The sequence below is a fragment of the Schistocerca cancellata genome, chromosome 6 (assembly GCF_023864275.1).
Source record: "Schistocerca cancellata isolate TAMUIC-IGC-003103 chromosome 6, iqSchCanc2.1, whole genome shotgun sequence".
Taxonomy (NCBI): domain Eukaryota; kingdom Metazoa; phylum Arthropoda; class Insecta; order Orthoptera; family Acrididae; genus Schistocerca; species Schistocerca cancellata.
In genome coordinates, this window is record NC_064631.1 from 105405051 (window position 1) to 105423396 (window position 18346).

An 18346-nucleotide genomic window follows, 5' to 3' on the forward strand; every position below is an offset into this window, starting at 1 on the left:
CTTTAAAGCAGGTTAGTTTTGTTCAGATTTCCACTATACCGTATTATTCCCCACACGTTTGTCTGAAAAACTCTCTTTCTCCATACAATCTCCGTTCAATGCGACTGCTTTACGCCACCTCACCGAGAGGGCTTTCATGGTGTCACTCTACTGGTCGCCGTTAGTGCACCAATAACCCGCTCATTGTCCACGTACTGCTTCCCGCGAGGTCCATCCTTTACTGGGCTGACAGACGGAAGAAGGAAAGAGTGAGATCCGAGCTGTAGATTGGATGAGGAAGAACGGTCGAGTGAAGTTTTGTGAGCTCGTCTCGAGTGTGCAGATTTGTCTGAGGTCTTGCGTTGTCATGCAGAAGGAGAGGTACGTTTACGCTTTTGTGGTGACGAACATGCTGAAATCATTTCTTCAATTTCCTGGGAGTAGCACTTCAGAGTTGATCTTTGGTCCACGAGAGAGGACATCAAACAGAATAAGGTCTTCACAATTTCATAAGACCGACGCCTTGACTTTACCAGCTGAGCGTACGGCTTTGAACTTTTTCTATGGAGGAGAGGTGATGTGGCGCCACCACATGGATTGCCATTTCATTTCTGGTTCAAAGAGATGAACCTGTTTTTCATCGCCGTCAAGATGAGCCTCATAACGCACAAGAAGTTGCGCGCTGATAGTCTTTCGCTGCTCTTGGTAGTCTTCTGTTAGGTGGCAAGAAACAAGCGGGCACATACCTCTGATTACCCAAATGGTGGATGAGTTTGTCAGCACTGCCAAGAGATGTCCAGCTGAGCAACGAGGTTTATCATTGTGGTCCTGCGATCATCTCAATGAGAGGGTCCTCACCTTCCAACATTGCAAGATTAGTTGGTTGGCTGATTCGGGGGTGGTGACGACCAGCCAGGTCATCGGCCCCTTCAGATTAGGGAAGGATGGGGAAGAAAGTCAGCCATGCCCTTTCAAAGAAACCATCCTGGCGTTTGCCTGTAGTGAATTATAGTAATAGTGGAAAACCTAAATCAGGATGTCCGGACGAGGGTTTGAACCGTCGTCCTCCCGAATGCGAGTCCAGTGTGCTAACCATGGCGCCACCTCGCGCGGTACATTGCTAGAGTCACGGTCGGTCAACACAGGGGAGATCAGACAGGTTTGCACGACATTGTTGCAATGATGGCAGACGCATCGCCCAACGACTCACTTGCCGTTTTGTTCATTGCCAAGTCTCCGCTGACGTTCTGAGAGCGCCTATGAATATCTTCGATGCTCTGGTTTCCCACCAAAAGAAACTCAACGACAGCTCTGTGCTTGGGACGCACCTCAGTTACAGACGCCATTTTGAAGGCTTTGTACAACGCCGCCACATGTCGGAACGTTATGAAACTATTGGGGTCGAAATGGAAGTATTCCACGGTGTCTCACAACAAATTTCGCACTTTTTCATCGAAATTGGCCGAGAAAAAAGTGTATTGTATTACTTATTGAACACCCCTCGTTTTATTCACTCTTCAGTCATGCAGTAATTAGTGTGTTTTTCTACAGTGTTCTGTTCAGAAAGAAACGTGGTCGACATTTACTATTCAGGGGGAAATGTGGTCGACATTCAAGTGTTTATACAGGGTGTCCAACATAAAACCGGTATTCTCCATTGCTGACGACACCCATTTTGATTAATCCCTCTTCCCTGCCGTCCCTTAAAGCTCTGATACCTCTGTTCCAGTACTTGGATCAGTTACCCCCCTTGGACATCAACACTCCCATCACTGCACACGACATCACACTCGTTCTCCAAACGCAACACCACCCCTGGTCACGATGGTGACCTCAGGGAATCCCCTCCCCCCCCCGTCCTTCTTAGCTGCCCTTGCTACCCTGTACAACGTCCTCCTCTCCACTGGCCTTTGCCCTGACCTGTGGAGGACTTCCCATGTTCCGCTGCTCCCTAAACCCAACAAACCTCCCCCCCCCCCCCCCCCGTATCACATCTCTTCCTATCGTCCCATCTGCCACATCGTGTTCAGTAAGATCTTTGAGTCCATCCTCTGCCACCATAATGATCGCCACCTTAACCAGCACCATCTCCTTCCCCTTACCCAGTATGGCTTACGGCCCTCCTTCTCAGCCGACGACCAGCTCCTAAACCTTACCAATCTTCTTTCCCTCTAACTTAACTCCCCTTGCTCCACTATCGTTTCTTCACTCGGACTCCAGAACGCCTACGATGCTTGAAAAAATTCCGCATGTTTCATGAAGTTTTATTGCTTTTATTCCTTACTACTCTTGCAGTCGAATCAACTTCAGGAAATCCCTGGCACCTGGCAGTGCTATTGACAGCTTTCAACTGCTGTAGGCGCAAACAATCGCCATTTATAGAGCTACGAAGAGGCGTTGCCAAGGAGACGTTGCGAAAATCACGTTGTACACTGCGTAGCAGCTGCGCCCAGGGTACAGAAACTGTTCGGGATATTACACTACAAACACAGCTCATTTTTTGTTTTAGATTTTGACAGAAAAGTGGCAAAATGAATATCCAGACAACGCCGGGCTTGTAAGCTGGTACTAATAATAAATCTGCAGAAACGTGGAGTCCGTTTGTCTAAACTCCAAAACTACATCAAAACTGCATCACGAAAGAAAATATATTGATACGTATTTTATAAAAAATTATGTATATATGTTCAACATCTGCACCGAAATCATTTGTTGTTTCTTTGATACTAACCCTATGTGCGTCAAATTTAACAGACAGTATCCACATCTGCCGCTGAATGTATCTGCAAAATTACATCACTGTACGGCACAGAGAGAGGGGGAGGAGGAAACAGACAAAGAAAGGGAAGAGGAGGAGATGGACAGGGAGAGGGGGGAGAGGATATGGATGTAGGAAGGAAAGAGGAGGAGAGGGACTCGGAGAAGGTAAAGATGAGATAGACGGAGAATGGGGGTGGAAAAGGCGGAGAGGGAGAGGGTGGAGAAGGAGGTGGTCAGAGAGGGAGGAAGAAGATACGGACAGGGAGAGAGAGGAAGTAGGAGATTGACTAATAGAATTAAAATAAATATATACCCGAGCAACGCCGATTATTTTTTTTTTTTTAAATGGACTTGTAGTCCAGGGTGATATGTTACGGAGATTGACTAATAGAATTAAAATAAATATATACCCGAGCAACGCCGGTTATTTTTTTTTTTTTTTAAATGGACTTGTAGTCCGGGGTGATATGTTACAATACAGCATCACCGGTCTATTGCAGTCTAACTGTATTGGTGAGGCAGTAAATTTCCACAGAGCAGTTATTACGTCACTGCAATTCACTTTGGAGGTGTGGCGGTGGGACTTGTAGTCCCATACCACCCTCTGACGGTGATAGTGCTACATGAGTCAGGCAGAAAATTTTGCCTAACATGGGCAGGTGAAGGTGTGGCGGTGGGACTTGTGGCCGGTTATTCAACTAGTATACGGTTATTCAACTAGTATAAGAATAAAAATAGTCACAATATAAAAGTGACTACGAGAAAAAACACTCTGAAAGTGAAAACTTGTAAAAGCTAGGGAACTGCTGGTATAGGTAAGCTAGACATAAAACAGATGACGCTGTGGCGTTGTGAAGTCTATTTGGCCTTCAGTATGGAGTACCCGGCCTCTGCAGCCGAGCAGCGAGTCGTCTGCGATCACTAAAAGTGCCTGCCATTTTGATTACGTGGTCATCTTCGGGACGTCTAAACACTGCAGGAGGCCGGTATTCCTGCTTTTGTGAGCATCAGATGGGGAGTTATTAGAGTTTTATGTAAATATGACTGAAACGGACATGGGCTGCGGATTAAAGCTGCGAACACCAAATTTTAGTATGAGGTGTTCGTTGATTATATTAATGGGGGTCAGAGAGGCTTTTAGATCAAAGCAGTTTTTTTATCGTATCCAAGTATATTATTTAGTGTCTGCCTTGATCGGGGCTCAAAATGATTAATGTCATTGTGTTAGACAGTTCTGATAAGGAAATGATGCCAAGTTTTATGTCCTTCAGACCAATAACGCCGAACGCAGGATTTCTTAAAGGATTTCATGGTAGTCATAACACTTCCTTTTGTCAGAAAAAATCCTGCAAGCACATTTTTGTAGATAGGAATATACACTTTATTCCGAGCAGAAAGCAAATGATCTCCTTCAAGGAAATATTAGAAGGAGTTGTTGGATGTCTGGAGTTGGCTGGAGAACATCGATTAAATGTTTCATCAGGTGAACACATGACCATTAGGTAGACTGTGGGCACCCTCTCGCGTCATATAGGTATAAGGCATGGAAATCTGAGGACGAGTTCGTAGGCAGTGAAGCTACGCCGAGTCCACGATGCTCGATTCTCTGACCTGCGGAAGATTTTAGACGTTTCCACCAGGTACTGACGTTTTATGAAAGTAGTTTGAATTTTTACCGTTGACTTGCACAGACAGGAGACTTAGAGTAATTCTGCGGTGCGATCTAAGCCGGCAAGCTTCGACTTTGCGGGTGTACTGGACTCTGATTTTGAACAGTTATACCCAATGGGGACTTTCAATAATTTTGGTAAGACCTGTTCAAGCGTTACGTTTAACATTTTCGTATGTGTATCGTTCCGTACCCTAAAAACAGTGTGGAAGCACAAATATATTTTGCACGTTTAAGGCGGTCAAACATTTTATGTACTTCTTGGGGTTAAGAAGTGGCTTCAGCTGTACTTAATCTTTTTATTATCACATCGCAACCGGTTTCGCGGCAATGAAACCCACATCTGCAGATGCCATGTAACTAAATCGTAATAGCTAAGTAGCCCTGAGGATGTGGTTTTCGGTGTAATCAAACCGGTTGTGATCTCGTAACAAAAAATATTACACTACTGGCCATTAAAATTGCTACACCACGAAGACGACATGCTACAGACGCGAAATTTAACCGACAGGAAGAAGATGATGGATATGCAAATGATTAGCTTTTCAGAGCATTCACACAAGGCTGGCGCCAGTGGCGACACCTACAACGTGCTGACATGAGGAAAGTTTCCAACCGATTTCTCATACACAAACAGCAGTTGACCGGCGTTGCCTGGTGAAACGTTGTCATGCTTCGTGTAATGAGGAGAAATGCGTACCATCACGTTTCCGATTTTGATAAAGGTCGGATTGTAGCCTATCGCGATTGCGGTTTATCGTATCGCGACATTGCTGATAGCGTTGGTCGAGATCCAATGACTGTTAGCAGAATATGGAATCGGTGGGTTCAGGAGGGTAATACGGAACGCCGTGCTGGATCCCAAAGGCCTCGTATCACTAGCAGTCGAGATGACAGGTATCTAATCCGCATGGCTGTAACGGATCGTGCAGCCACGTCTCGATTCCTGAGTCAACAGATGGGGAATTTTGCAAGACAACAACCATCTGCACGAACAGTTCGACGACGTTTGCAGCAGCATGGACTATCAGCTAGGAGACCATGGCTGCGGTTACCCTTGACGCTCCATCACAGACAGGAGCGCCTGCGATGGTGTACTCAACGACGAACCTGGGTGCAAAACGTCATATTTCGGATGAATCCAGGTTCTGTTTACAGCATCATGATGCCGTGTTTGCGACATCGCGGTGAACGCACATTGGAAGCGTGTATTCGTCATCGCCATAGTCGTGCGGTAGCGTTCTCGCTTCCCACGCCCGGGTTCCCGGGTTCGATTCCCGGCGGAGTCAGGGATTTTCTCTGCCTCGTGATGGCTGGGTGTTGTGTGCTGTCCTTAGGTTAGTTAGGTTTAAGTAGTTCTAAGTTCTAGGGGACTTATGACCACAGCAGTTGAGTCCCATAGTGCTCAGAGCCATTTCATCGCCATACTGGCGTATCACCCGGCGTGATGGTATGGGGTGCCACTGGTTACACGTCTCGGTCACCTCTTGTTCGCATTGACGAGATTTTGAACAGTGGAAGTTGCATTTGAGATGTGTTACGACCCGTGGCTCTACCTTTCATTCGATCCCTGCGAAACCCTATATTTCAGCAGTATAATGCACGACCGCATGTTGCAGGTCCTGTACGGGCCTTTCTGGATACAGAAAATGTTCGACTGCTGCCCTGGCCAGCACATTCTCCAGATCTGTCACCAATTGAAAACGTCTGGTCAATGGTGGCCGAGCAACTGGCTCGTCACAATACGCCAGTCACTACTCTTGATGAACCGTTATATCGTGTTGAAGCTGCATGGGCAGCTGTACCTGTACACGTCGTCCAAGCTCTGTTCGACTCAATGCCCAGCCGTATCAAGGCCGTTATTACGGCCAGAGGTGATTGTTCTGGGTACTGATTTCTCAGGATCTATGCACCCAAATTGCGTGAAAATGTAATCACATGTCAGTTCTAGTATAATATATTTGTCCATTGAATACCCGTTTATCATATGCATTTCTTCTTGGTGTAGCAATTTTAATGGCCAGTAGTGTAAGTACAGCTGAAGGGGCTTCTTTATCCCCAAGCTGGTTAGTTACAGCTGTGGGTGTCCCGTCTGCAACGTTTTCTGCATTTTATGTATTTTTACTTTTTTCATTCTTGAACTGAAAGAATCTTAGGATTTTGATAGATTTTTATAATGGGGTTTCCCGATTAAGGACTGGTGCATTTGATAGCAGAATATATGAACTATTTGCTCATAAACTATGATCAGCATTACAACCTTACCTAATTAGCATATCCGAAACCTGTTCAATAAATTTTAGTGCAAGTGTGGACGTTTTAGTTGGGGTTAGTGATTTGCCGTTTCCTGCTATCGACTTGTTGGAAGATAGGCAGCATACGCCTATGGGAAGCAGAATATTAAAGGAGGGACAGAACATTTCAAAACTGCGCCCTCTACAACGCCCACCTAAGATGGGGCCAGAGAGCAGGAAAATAGCGGTTGGCGGTCGCAGGTGAACAAAAATCGCCAGAATAAAACAAATCTTAAATGAAGGTATTATTAGACAAAGTAAGACTCGACAGAAAAACACGTACCAAAAAAGGAAAACAGCGCCTCTTTTGACCTGTTCAGTCTGACGACTTACTACGAGGGCTATTCGGCACCGAAGCTTCTGGGTAATACGATAATGAAAGCAGTGTACTGGATGCTGCGGAGACACTCTATTTTCAAAGTGCGAACCACCACCTGCGTCCTCGATCGATCACTTGGAGGACTGCGACTGATCGACTTCCGACGGAAGTGCACAGCACTCCTCGTCCTCCGAACAGCGAAGCTACAAACCGACCACCCGGGCGGGACAACAGCAGCCATATTGGACCGATACCGGCCTCAGTCACAGCGCGCTCCAGTTTCAATACCGGGCATCCCTTTTAAGATGTCCTGTGTAAGGATATTTTATCCTGCACGCAGTTACGTCTTGGAGGCGGCTACAGATCGGAATACGTCGGCTGGACGGATCTATGAAGCTCTCCTAGGCTGTCCACCAGCGCACAAACTGGAAATACGGATGCCAACGGTCGCCTGGAAGTAGGTATGGGCTAATATTAACAACCCATTCTTGCCGTTGGACACCAGTTCGCTGTGGTACAGACTAGTCAGTGACACCTTTCCGACTACACAGAGAGTAGCAGACATTCACCTTAGTCAGACGAACGAATGCAGCCAGTGTGGAGATGCTGACACCAGAGAACACCGTATAGAGTGCCGCTACGTGTGGAAAGTATGGGAGTTATGCCGACTGATGGTGGGGCTTATAAACCAAACAGCGCCTACGCTATTTTTGAGTTGCAACAGAGTAACGCCGTGCAGTACATGGCTTACCTGTGGGAAAGTCATCAACGACTGAACCGTTCACCTAAGTACAGCGAACATTTTGCAAACAGTTTATCAGTTGCGTTATTGTATGGTTATCAGAGGATGTTTCAGTTACAATGAATACCTTCGATAGAAGTATCCATTTTTGCTTCCCACTTATCAATAGAGTTGTCCATTTTCTTTTACTACTATATGATACACTTATTCCAATTTGTTTCAATTTCACAACTCATACACATTTCTTTAGGATTGTTACCAAAAGTACTCTGTGAATAATTTGTCACACTTTACAATGTCTTTGTTTTTAATTTTGTTTTCTTTAAAGGATTTCTATTTTGTACAACACTGACCTGCACTCACAATTACATTTCTGTCCATGTGTTGTTGTAAACATGTTATGTTGTAATGATGTAATCGGTTCTAGGTGCCCAGTCCGGAACCGCGCGACTGCTAAGGTCGCAGGTTCGAATCCTGCCTCGGGCATGGATGTGTGTGATGTCCTTAGGTTAGTTAGGTTTAAGTAGTTCTAAGTTCTAGGGGACTGATGACCACAGATGTTAAGTCCTATAGTGCTCAGAGCCATTTGAACCATTTTTGTAATGATGTAATGTTCATAAATAAGTAAATAAATAAAAAAAAGAAAGTAAGGTCCGATCGGTCGCGAAATGGAAACCACAGTGAAAATAAAAAATGATTTATTTGCAACAGTTAGCTACATCGCCTATTTCGCCACATAGTCGCTGCTCCGACTGAGACATTTGTCGCAAAGTTGTACCAACTTTCCAGTACCCTCGTCATAGAAGACAGGCGCCTATGATTACTGCAAATTCTCTACGCTCGTCTGCAGTATGTTGTTTGTGCCAAAATGTTGTCTTATCCAGCGGTTCATGTGAGTAACGATGAAAGTCACAGGTTGGCAGGTACGGGCTATACGGTGGTCAGTCAAACTCTTCCCATCGAAAACGCTACAGAAGCGTTCTCATTGTTCCTGCAGTGTCCCACCGAGAATTGTCATGAAGGAGGAAATGCATTACAAATAATTCGTGTGGGCTGTATGAAATGAGGCGAAACCTCTCACAACCACTCGTACTTGATTGAGGACACCATTTTCTGGGCACCTTCACGCGCTAACCGTGCGCTCAGAACTGAAAAGAGCGACGTGACATGATCGATGGGTATACTGTAGACACTGTCCAACACGTCTCTGCAAAGGTTCATCCGACTTTCACTGTGGTTTCCATTTCGCAGTCTTCTGGACCTCACCTTTCGAACATTCCTAGTGCGTAACAGCTTCAAGAGAGCATAGGTTAGTTCGATTAGTAATTTATTACTGTCGCTTACAAAGTAGTCGAAACCAGTGTTAACACTACTAATGTGACCTGAGGATGACGTGTACAGTAAAATAAGTTTCGATTTGGCAATGTGTAATGCTGTTCAGTTAAATAGTTGTTAATGGTACGTTGCTGACTGACTTGTTTTTCGTAGCGTTTACCCCCCCCCCCCCCCCCTAGTACGGAGTCCAATTTGTTTTTAGGATTTCACAGATTTATCATTTAACTTTATGGCTGGCTGTCTCTTCTGACGCCACAGCCGTCAACATAATACCATAGAACGTGGTGAATGGAAACAGTTTTAAATTTTAAAAGAAAGAAGTGATAATTTTAAAAAGAAATACGAAAATCGAACTTATATTCAATTATACACACATCAAAAAAGTTTTGGACCACCCCGGTTCCCAGAACTCGTGCAGACAGACGTTGACTGTGGATACTGAATCACAGACACAGTCTCTTTGACTCTTCAGAGATGTCACTAAACCCTCCCAAAGATGGAAATAACCATGCAAGAGCAGCGCCTATTAGACGAAGGGGGTCTCAGTCATTCCACCAGGAAGGAGGTACACGGCTAGTGTTGTCTGTAGTCCAACCATGCCTAGACGGTCAATACCGCGGTTCGATCGCATCTGCATTGTACCAGGAGGGGCTCTCAACAAGGGAAGTGTCCAGGCATATCGGACATGGAGGGGAGACAGCCAGGAACTGTCGATGACATGCCTCGCTCAGGCCGCCCAAGAGAATGACCGCTACCTAAGGATTATCGCTCGGAGGAACCCTGACAGCAACGCTACCATGTTGAATAATGCTTTTCGTGCAGCCACAGGACGTCGTGTTACGACTCAAACTGCGCAATAGACTGCACGATGCGCTAGTTCATTCATGACGTCCATGGCGAGGTCGATCTTTGCAACCACGACACTATGCAGCGCTGTACAGATGGGCCGAAGAACATACCGAATGGACCGCTCAGGATTGGTATCACGTTCTCTTCACCGATGAGTGTCGCATATGTAGACAATCGTCGGAGACGTGTTTGGAGGCAACCCTGTCAGGCTGAACGCTTTAGACACATTGTCCAGCGTGTGCAGCAAGGTGGAGGTTCCCTGCTGTTTTGCGGTGGCATTATGTGGGGCTGGCGTACGCCCCTGGTGGTCGTGGAAGGTGCCGTAATGGCTGTACGATACGTGAATGCCATCCTCCGACCGATAGTGTAACAATATCGGCAGAATGTTGGCGAGGCATTCATCTTCATGGACGACAGTTCGCGCCCCACCGTGCACGTCTTGTGAATGACTTCCTTCAGGATAACGACATCACTCAACTAGAGTGGCCAGCGTGTTCTGCAGACATGAACCCTATGGATCATGCTTGGAATATCTGTTATTATAGGTTATCTGTCTTGAGCTGACTGCAATGTAATTAAAAAGAATTACACCAGAAGCGTTTCGTTTTTATTTATAAAGCATCTTCTGTGGCACTGGTTTTTCTGTACATAGTCTGCACCTTCCCCTCTTTGTAGCAGCATTTCACATCTGCAGTTTTTGGCATTTTGCGTTATTCCTGCACTGCACTATTTATAATTGATTTTCTTAATTGTCTTTCATTCACACTGCTACATTGTTTATGCCTATTCGTTTGTTTTTCGTAAAACAAACGAATAGGCATAAACACTGTAGGGTGCTTCTATCTTTTAAAAAAAGTTTATTGTAAAAGAGCAGTTTTGTCTTAAAGAAAAGCTTGAAATGATGCAGTGCAATAATAGCACTGATAAGCAGCATACAATTTATGTCTAGGCCTATATTTTGTTTACAATGGAAATATTAATCCTCGCCATTGTAAATGAGTTTTTACTCAATTTGGTTCATGAAAAAATTCCGTAATTTTTTTATTTCGCATTGAATTCTGAGTACCCTTAAAGATACGTAAAAGGTTGGAGATTGGATACCTTGTGATGCTGTCAGCATCGATACCTTTGCTGCTATGTTATCGAGGCAACTACACAGCTTTAGGTATTGATAGCGATGCCAAATATTGTAAAACAAAATTGCATCACATAAAACAAATAAAATCAAGTGTTCTTTCCTGCCGCAAGTTTCATTATTAACACACTCACTCTCGTAGTCGCTTTTTAAGAATAATAAATATTTGCGTCTCTTGCTAAGAAAACTTAAGATCAACAGCTGACTAACTTCGAGATTAGAGCTTTTGGTTTTGTTTTCAACGACCAAGTCTATGGGAACACGTTAGTGGCAAATTGGTAAATGTGACATGATCGAAACATTGTGAAAGGAAACGTCTCCTTCTAACCGGCCAAACACTTGACACTTGCACGATTAATCGCCAGATTGTCGTCTGTTGCAGGTCCGGTGGTCCTCGTCGAACACGAAGGCCAGCTATTTTCTATGGATTTCGAAGCGGATACAATGAAAGTGTTGGTACCGAAGGAGGCAAGTATTAGAAGAGACGTTCCTCGGAGAAAGGAAGGCTCTGTAATGTGATGCTAGAAGTAGAGCTCTGTGCATGCAAAGCAAGTGTTCATACCTGCAAAAAATGTTAAGGTTTTATAGTTTTTAGGCAATTACACTGTCGTTGTGAAGCCGACCCATCTCTAACTTTATTAAGTAAAGTAGTCACACACTGTGCAACATTATGAAAGTGGAAAATCCTGTTACGTGCGGTATATGAAGTGGGAGGCAACTTTTAACAGAATTTAAGTGTGACGTTAGATGAATGGTCACTGTGTCCTTCTCCCTCTGACATACCGCGTGGTTCGTAAGAATACCTAATATTGTACGTAGAAACTTTTTATGCATATATAAATATCAGTCTGATATTATGAAGTAACCATGTAAACTGAGGAAAGATGTTTTAATAGCAGCGTGGAATGCTATACCAACAGTAATTGAGGCAGAAACAAACATACCCCATACAGTGGCTTATTCATTGCTGCATCCTCCACTACAACTTGTTTATCTGTAGACGAATTATTGGCTCAGGTTCGTGGATTCATGGGATCAGTAACAACAAACACTAAAGATTGCGACGCAGAAGCTTTCAGTCCTGAGCTACATAGGTTCTAAGCGAGGAGAAGTAAAACTTTTTAAAAAAAGAGAACCTGGAAACTATGTTGAACAACACAGTTTCAAACTTCCTGGCAGATTAAAACTGTGTGCCCGACCGAGACTCGAACTCGAGTTCGAGTCTCGGCCCGGCACACAGTTTTAATCTGCCAGGAAGTTTCATATCAGAGCACACTCCGCTGCAGAGTGAAAATCTCATTCTGGAAACACAGTTTCCGTTATAAAAGGAAACAGCCGAAACATAGTGATAAAAGATACCTACTTTTCATCTAAGAAATGTCTCAGTAGATTCACTCAGCTCAAGAGATGGAAGTGACTGACTCTGTGCAGAGTCGATATCGTACGTCCTCGAAACAAATATATTTCAAGAAACTTTATTTTCGTCGCTAATGTGTAACTGATTTCCATCTTCCTAATCTATGAGGATAGAGAGAATCGTATTAGGAAAGTCGACTTTCAAATAAAACAGTGTACGAGGTGTGACAATAAAGTAATGAGACTGATTTTCTGTGCAAGATGTGGCAATCCTGCAGGCTTGCGTAGGCACAATATCTTTGACCTTGGTCTATAAGCTGCTTCTAGTCCAAACGGCGCATCGATGCAACTGCTCAGTCGTGGGTTGTGCTTTAATAAGTTAACTCTTGTTTGTGTCTCGGAAATGGAACCGCATAATATAGGGCAACAGTATCCATTTCTTTTTGAGTTAAATTGGGTGAAAACGCGACGACAACTTACGTCAAGCTTCAGAAGGCTTTTGGAGAGGAGGTTATGTCAAGAGTTCAAGTTTTTCGTTGGAAAAAAATGTTTAGTGAAGGCAGAACGAATATTGAAGATGAAGACCCCAGTGGATGACCATCAACCTCACAGACGGATGTCAACTTGGCCAGGGTGAACTCGTACTATCTGATCGAACATTATCCATGAAAATGATTGCAGAAGAACTGAACATCAATCGAGAAACGGTTCATCTAATAATAACTGAAGATCTTGGTATGAGAAAGATTTGTGCAAAAATGGTCCCGAAAAATCTCTCACCACTGCTCTGTCAGTACAGCAATTTTTAACCTCAAAACAAATTTCAGTACTACCACAGCCACCTTATTCACCAGATATCGCTCTGTGCGACTTTTTGCTATTTCCAAGAGTCAAAACGGCGCTCAAGGGACACCATTTTCAAACAAGATGTCCAACAAGCTGTGATGAGGTTCAAGGAGCATATTACAGAAGATGAGTTGCAGAGATGTTATCATCAATGGCAGAAGCGCTGGAAAAAGTGTGTGCAATCTGAAGGGAACTACTTTGAAGGAGACAACTCTAAACTTGACTAAAACGGTAAGCAACATTTTTTTCACATCAGTCTCATTTTTTTTGCACATCAGACTTTATTGTCGCACTTTGTATGCGCTCAGGTGTGATACTCGTAGGCTTGAAATAATATCGACATCTGCCTGAAATAGTAGGGCCATATGAAATGGGTCCTGCAAACTGCGCTCAACTGACTGACGAGGACATATTTATAATTTTGTATTGTGTATGTCAGAAAGAGCTGTACCAGATGACCTTACCGACAGTCAAATCACTCCCCGTACGGTCACGTGAATTCAATTACGAGTAACAAGTTTGTTTGCGTGGCCATCCTCTGCAGCAAGCAAAGAAATACTAGTCTTGTAAATAAAATCGCCTTTTCTTGCTGGAACTTAATTTATTTTTCCCAGACGCGTTTCACCTTTTTCTTGCTCTAAGGCGCTATCAGTGGGATCTATAACGATACTTTTTGTCATTTTTAGATTATCGAACAGTTCGCGTCGCAGATTTTTATGTAAATAAGTAATTACTTACGGTTTGCTGTGTTCTGAGTTTCCTCTCATCTGGTATGGAGATCGCACTATTTCCGACAAATGAAGTAGCAGTGCGACCTCCAGACCAGATGAGAGGAATTACTCGTGCTGCGCAACGGATAACTTAATGAAACAAATTTATTAAACATGAGCGGTCCTAGCATATGTGGAACTTGGGTGCTGTATCTCAAAAATGGTTCAAATGGCTCTGAGCACTATGGGACTCAACTGCTGTGGTCATAAGTCCCCTAGAACTTAGAACTACTTAAACCTAACTAACCTAAGGACAGCACACAACACCCAGCCATCACGAGGCAGAGAAAATCCCTGACCCCGCCGGGAATCGAACCCGGGAACCCGGGCGTGGGAAGCGAGAACGCTACCGCACGACCACGAGATGCGGGCGGTGCTGTATCTCACAAGATGGTAGAAATAGGGGGGTCATCAAACTACTCAGTGAGACAATGGTCACTGTAAACCCTATTTATTACAGTTTGCGGTAGACTTCAAGTAAAACACGACTGCACAAAAACAGAAAACTGTTACGTGGGCGAGTATTAACATAGGTTATAACTGAATTACAATGTTAGGACATTGGCAAAGATCAGATAATGAATCTGAGTGGAAAACATTGATGTCAACACAATATTTCTGGAAACAATTAAGTTCGCGGAAGTCACACAGTGATTACCGAATGTTAATCGGGGACGAAAGAAAGAATTACAGACAGAATCAAGCGTGCACCCACCATCTTGATTGAGCACATGTTGAGCTCAGGATTACTGATAAATGTACATGAATTAACATGTGAAGGACCAACTGTAAGTCTGAAATCCTCGCGTACACTGTATGACTCGCTTTTCGAACACTCCAGTTACTCACCATACTTGGCATTGCCATTGCCCACGAGTGGTGGCTTTAATAAATGAAAAATTGTGAGTCGTACTTTCTGCACCAAAGGCTGCTCTCCCTCAGAGCCTGGACCCAAAGTCCCTCCCTCGGTAGAAGTGTTCGCTTGAGAGTCTCGGATGGCAGTGATTTCTACAGAGCGCCTCCTGCAATAAGCAGAATGTTTACTATATCCTATGAGGGTGATCCTTCTGTATGATTTTGATCAACAATAACCGTGATTCTTTTGAGTGCCGCACAGTCAAATCAATTCTTGGTTGACGTAGTGACAAGCCATGGAGGAATGAGGCTGCAAAAAATAGCTGTGCCCTGCGGCGGGGTGTCTACCCCCACCCTCACTATGTGTGCAACGGAAGTGAGTGCAAACTAGCCAACCGTAGCGGAATTCCGCTACGCGTATTGGAGTTTTTTTGGCCTTCGTGGCGTAGCGGCGAAATTCTGAAATTGTTAAAAATGTAGCGGAATTCAACTTTCTTTGTCGAAATGTTAAACCCTCGTAAATTTTCACTGCCAAGTACAAAACATGTAACATATGCACGGGACTGCAGATACCGAACAGTCTTTCTCCATGATGACGAACTAAAAGACTTATTAAGCTACTCACAGAAACGTTAAGTGACTTGTTGAAAGTATGATTAGACATCCAAAACAAGAACCGTTATTGATCATTATTATATTTCGTACACAATTGCGGAGGAACATTTCAGTAAGATTGAAAAACGTATCAATTATTATCTGAGAACTGAATGTGATCAAAATATTGCTGCGTCAACAAATTCATACATTTCACTGTGATTTTAATAAACATTGAACCGTTAGTACGATGCTAAAAAGAATGTTGTGTATTAATTCCTTACGCCTTAGCAAGTTCAGATTCCATATAAAGAGGAAAATTACCTGTCGCATCAAACTACAATTACTATATTAATAGCAACTATTTGAATGAAGCACGATATTCAGGTCCATCACTGTACACTGTCGTCCTAGCTGTCGCTGATCGTTACATGCCCCAGCTGGAAAGATGTGGAATATATTTGTTTATAGCTTAAGTTATTTATTTAGCCTGTATAACGTCAGGAATTCTGTAGACTATATCATAAATTACATGAACACTTGCAGTTATGCGACAACAGTTAAAACTACTCTACAAAATATTTGGAATGACAGTGAGTTCTCAGTCCTTTTCGGGCAGGCAAAACAGATGAGCTCAATTGCATAACTGTTCCAAGAACGACTGGAAGGCAAACCCTGTGCAGCAATATACCAGGAGAAACTGCTGAAATATATTATCGTCGAAATGTATTTTACCCTTTTATTGAACATGTGATCACAGAACTTGATGCTCGTTTTAAACCACATGAAGAAAAAATCGAAGGAATTCAGATGCTTCTGCCTGAGAAAACCAATAATGACTCCAGATCAAAAGAATATCTTAAGAAGATAGCGCAAATATTTCTTGGTGAGAATGTAGGCACAACAATTCTGAGTGAATACGAGATATGGCACAATCACTGGAAATCTGTAGAGGAAAAACCTGTCACTGCAATAGAAGTTATTGATCAGTGTGATGAACTGTTTTTCCCTTCGATAAAAAAAAAAGCTTCTTATCATATTTGCCACACTCCCAGTGTCAACGGCGACCCCTGAAAGATGTTTCTCGATTATGAAGAGGCTAAAAACTTACATAAGGAATAAAATGGGACGTGAAAGACTTACTGGTCTTGCTCTAATGAGTGTTCATCGTGATCTGGCGGTGCAACTAGATTGTGAAGAAATTATTAGTACGTTAGCAGCAAGACGTAAAAGGCTAAATATAATACTTTGAAGTAATTATGTTTATTTTTAAATTAACTTACGACATGAAGTTACAGCAAAATGCCAAAGTGCCACAATTTAAATACAAAGACTAATATAATAATACTATTGCTTAATATAAATAATTAATAATGATATTCAAAAATATATAATTACCTCCAATGTTAGCTTACAATTAGTTGCTTTTTCACAAATAAATACCTCAACAGCTACAATACGTATGTCTTATTTAAAGACGCTTGGATCAATTAGTGTTTCTCTACAGTTTTACCCTCATGTAACATGAATGCTAACGTATTTGTGGGTTTCTTAATTTCTGCTTGATTGACTCTATTGGCGTTAACAGCGAAACCTTTTTTATGTGGTGGGCGAAGACAGGTTTACCTTCCTAAATGATAGTGTTGGACCGCCCCCCCTCCCTCCACCCCCATGCAAAAGCTGTGGGTACGTTCCTGGGCTTCCTCCATGGCGCAAGGCACTGCGGTACCGCACTTGCCATCGTTGTTAGCTCTTGATGCACCTCCCTAGTGTCAGCGGACTCTCCCCTGTCAAACACAGTACACAATAACTTACCGTCATTTAGGACGCCAACACAGATGGCACCTCTTTGGCCTCTACGACAGCATTTAGCCCGCACAAAGTACGCTGGTACCAATTTCTACCTGTCTTCTTCCCCTGTTGTAGAGACGATGTCTATACTTTCGCTAATGGCTAAACACTGATTCGCTCTCCCCTGTTTCTGCTGGGCTCTGCTTTACATGCAGTCAATAGGGTTCCCAACTACACATTTCAACAAACCTCCAGAATAAGAAACAACAGTGGCTGCTGCTGCATAAGAGCACGAGAGCTCTTGAACACCCCAATTTTTGACACCTTGTGGATTTTTTTTGTTATTTTTCTATGAATGACGTTAAACTTAATGCAGATGCAGTAATCTGAAAAACACGGTACTGAATTTACCCCACTATGCTACACCGCTACTCCTTTAGACTTCGTGAAACTTGACATCAGGGTCGTGATCACATCGTCAGTTGTGCACGTTTTAAGGAGCTTTTGCGCATGCGCAACTGGCGTGACGTAATTGCCTGACATTTCAATTACATACGGATTTGACAAACAACGTACATGGTTCAGTCCTTGCACAGCTAGCCTTTACCACTCAACTACTAGTTTACCTCAGTGTCACCAGGTGGCAGCACGCTGCAGCATACTTGTATCCCTATTCACTTGGTATAAATCCCGATGGACGGCGGCACATTTCTCAGATATGCCGATTCACTCACTATGTAATAAAATTAGTTCGGATATCAGAACATGTTATAGTTATACCGACTGAAAAACCTATTCCGTTGGTTTCTGAATGGGTTGTAGTATATCAAGTTTTGAATTTTATATTAGGCTAATCCAGCTGGGTCGCAGAGAACCGTAAAACACATCATCGTCGATTGTGAGACTGTAGCATTTATTCATGCTTCTGAAATCTGTTGATCTTATGGTGAGTCATGTTTATCTGTGCTGTAGGCTCACACTGTATAAAAGACATTCACAGGAAGCTGTCTCACTGGTTCAAATGGGTTCAAATGGCTCTGAGCACTATGGGA

The 18346-nt window shown here is 43.4% G+C and overlaps 1 protein-coding gene across 3 annotated transcripts in view; it reads left to right on the forward strand.

Annotated features, from left to right (window-relative positions):
* LOC126190795 (venom dipeptidyl peptidase 4-like) overlaps positions 1–18346 on the forward strand; it is a 366367-nt gene that overhangs the window by 23401 nt on the left and 324620 nt on the right. For all 3 annotated transcript variants that reach the window (XM_049931343.1, XM_049931345.1, XM_049931344.1), the window contains exon 3: positions 11465–11550. In XM_049931343.1, the coding sequence (XP_049787300.1) occupies positions 11465–11550 (86 nt within the window). The remainder of the gene's footprint in view (positions 1–11464; positions 11551–18346) is intronic.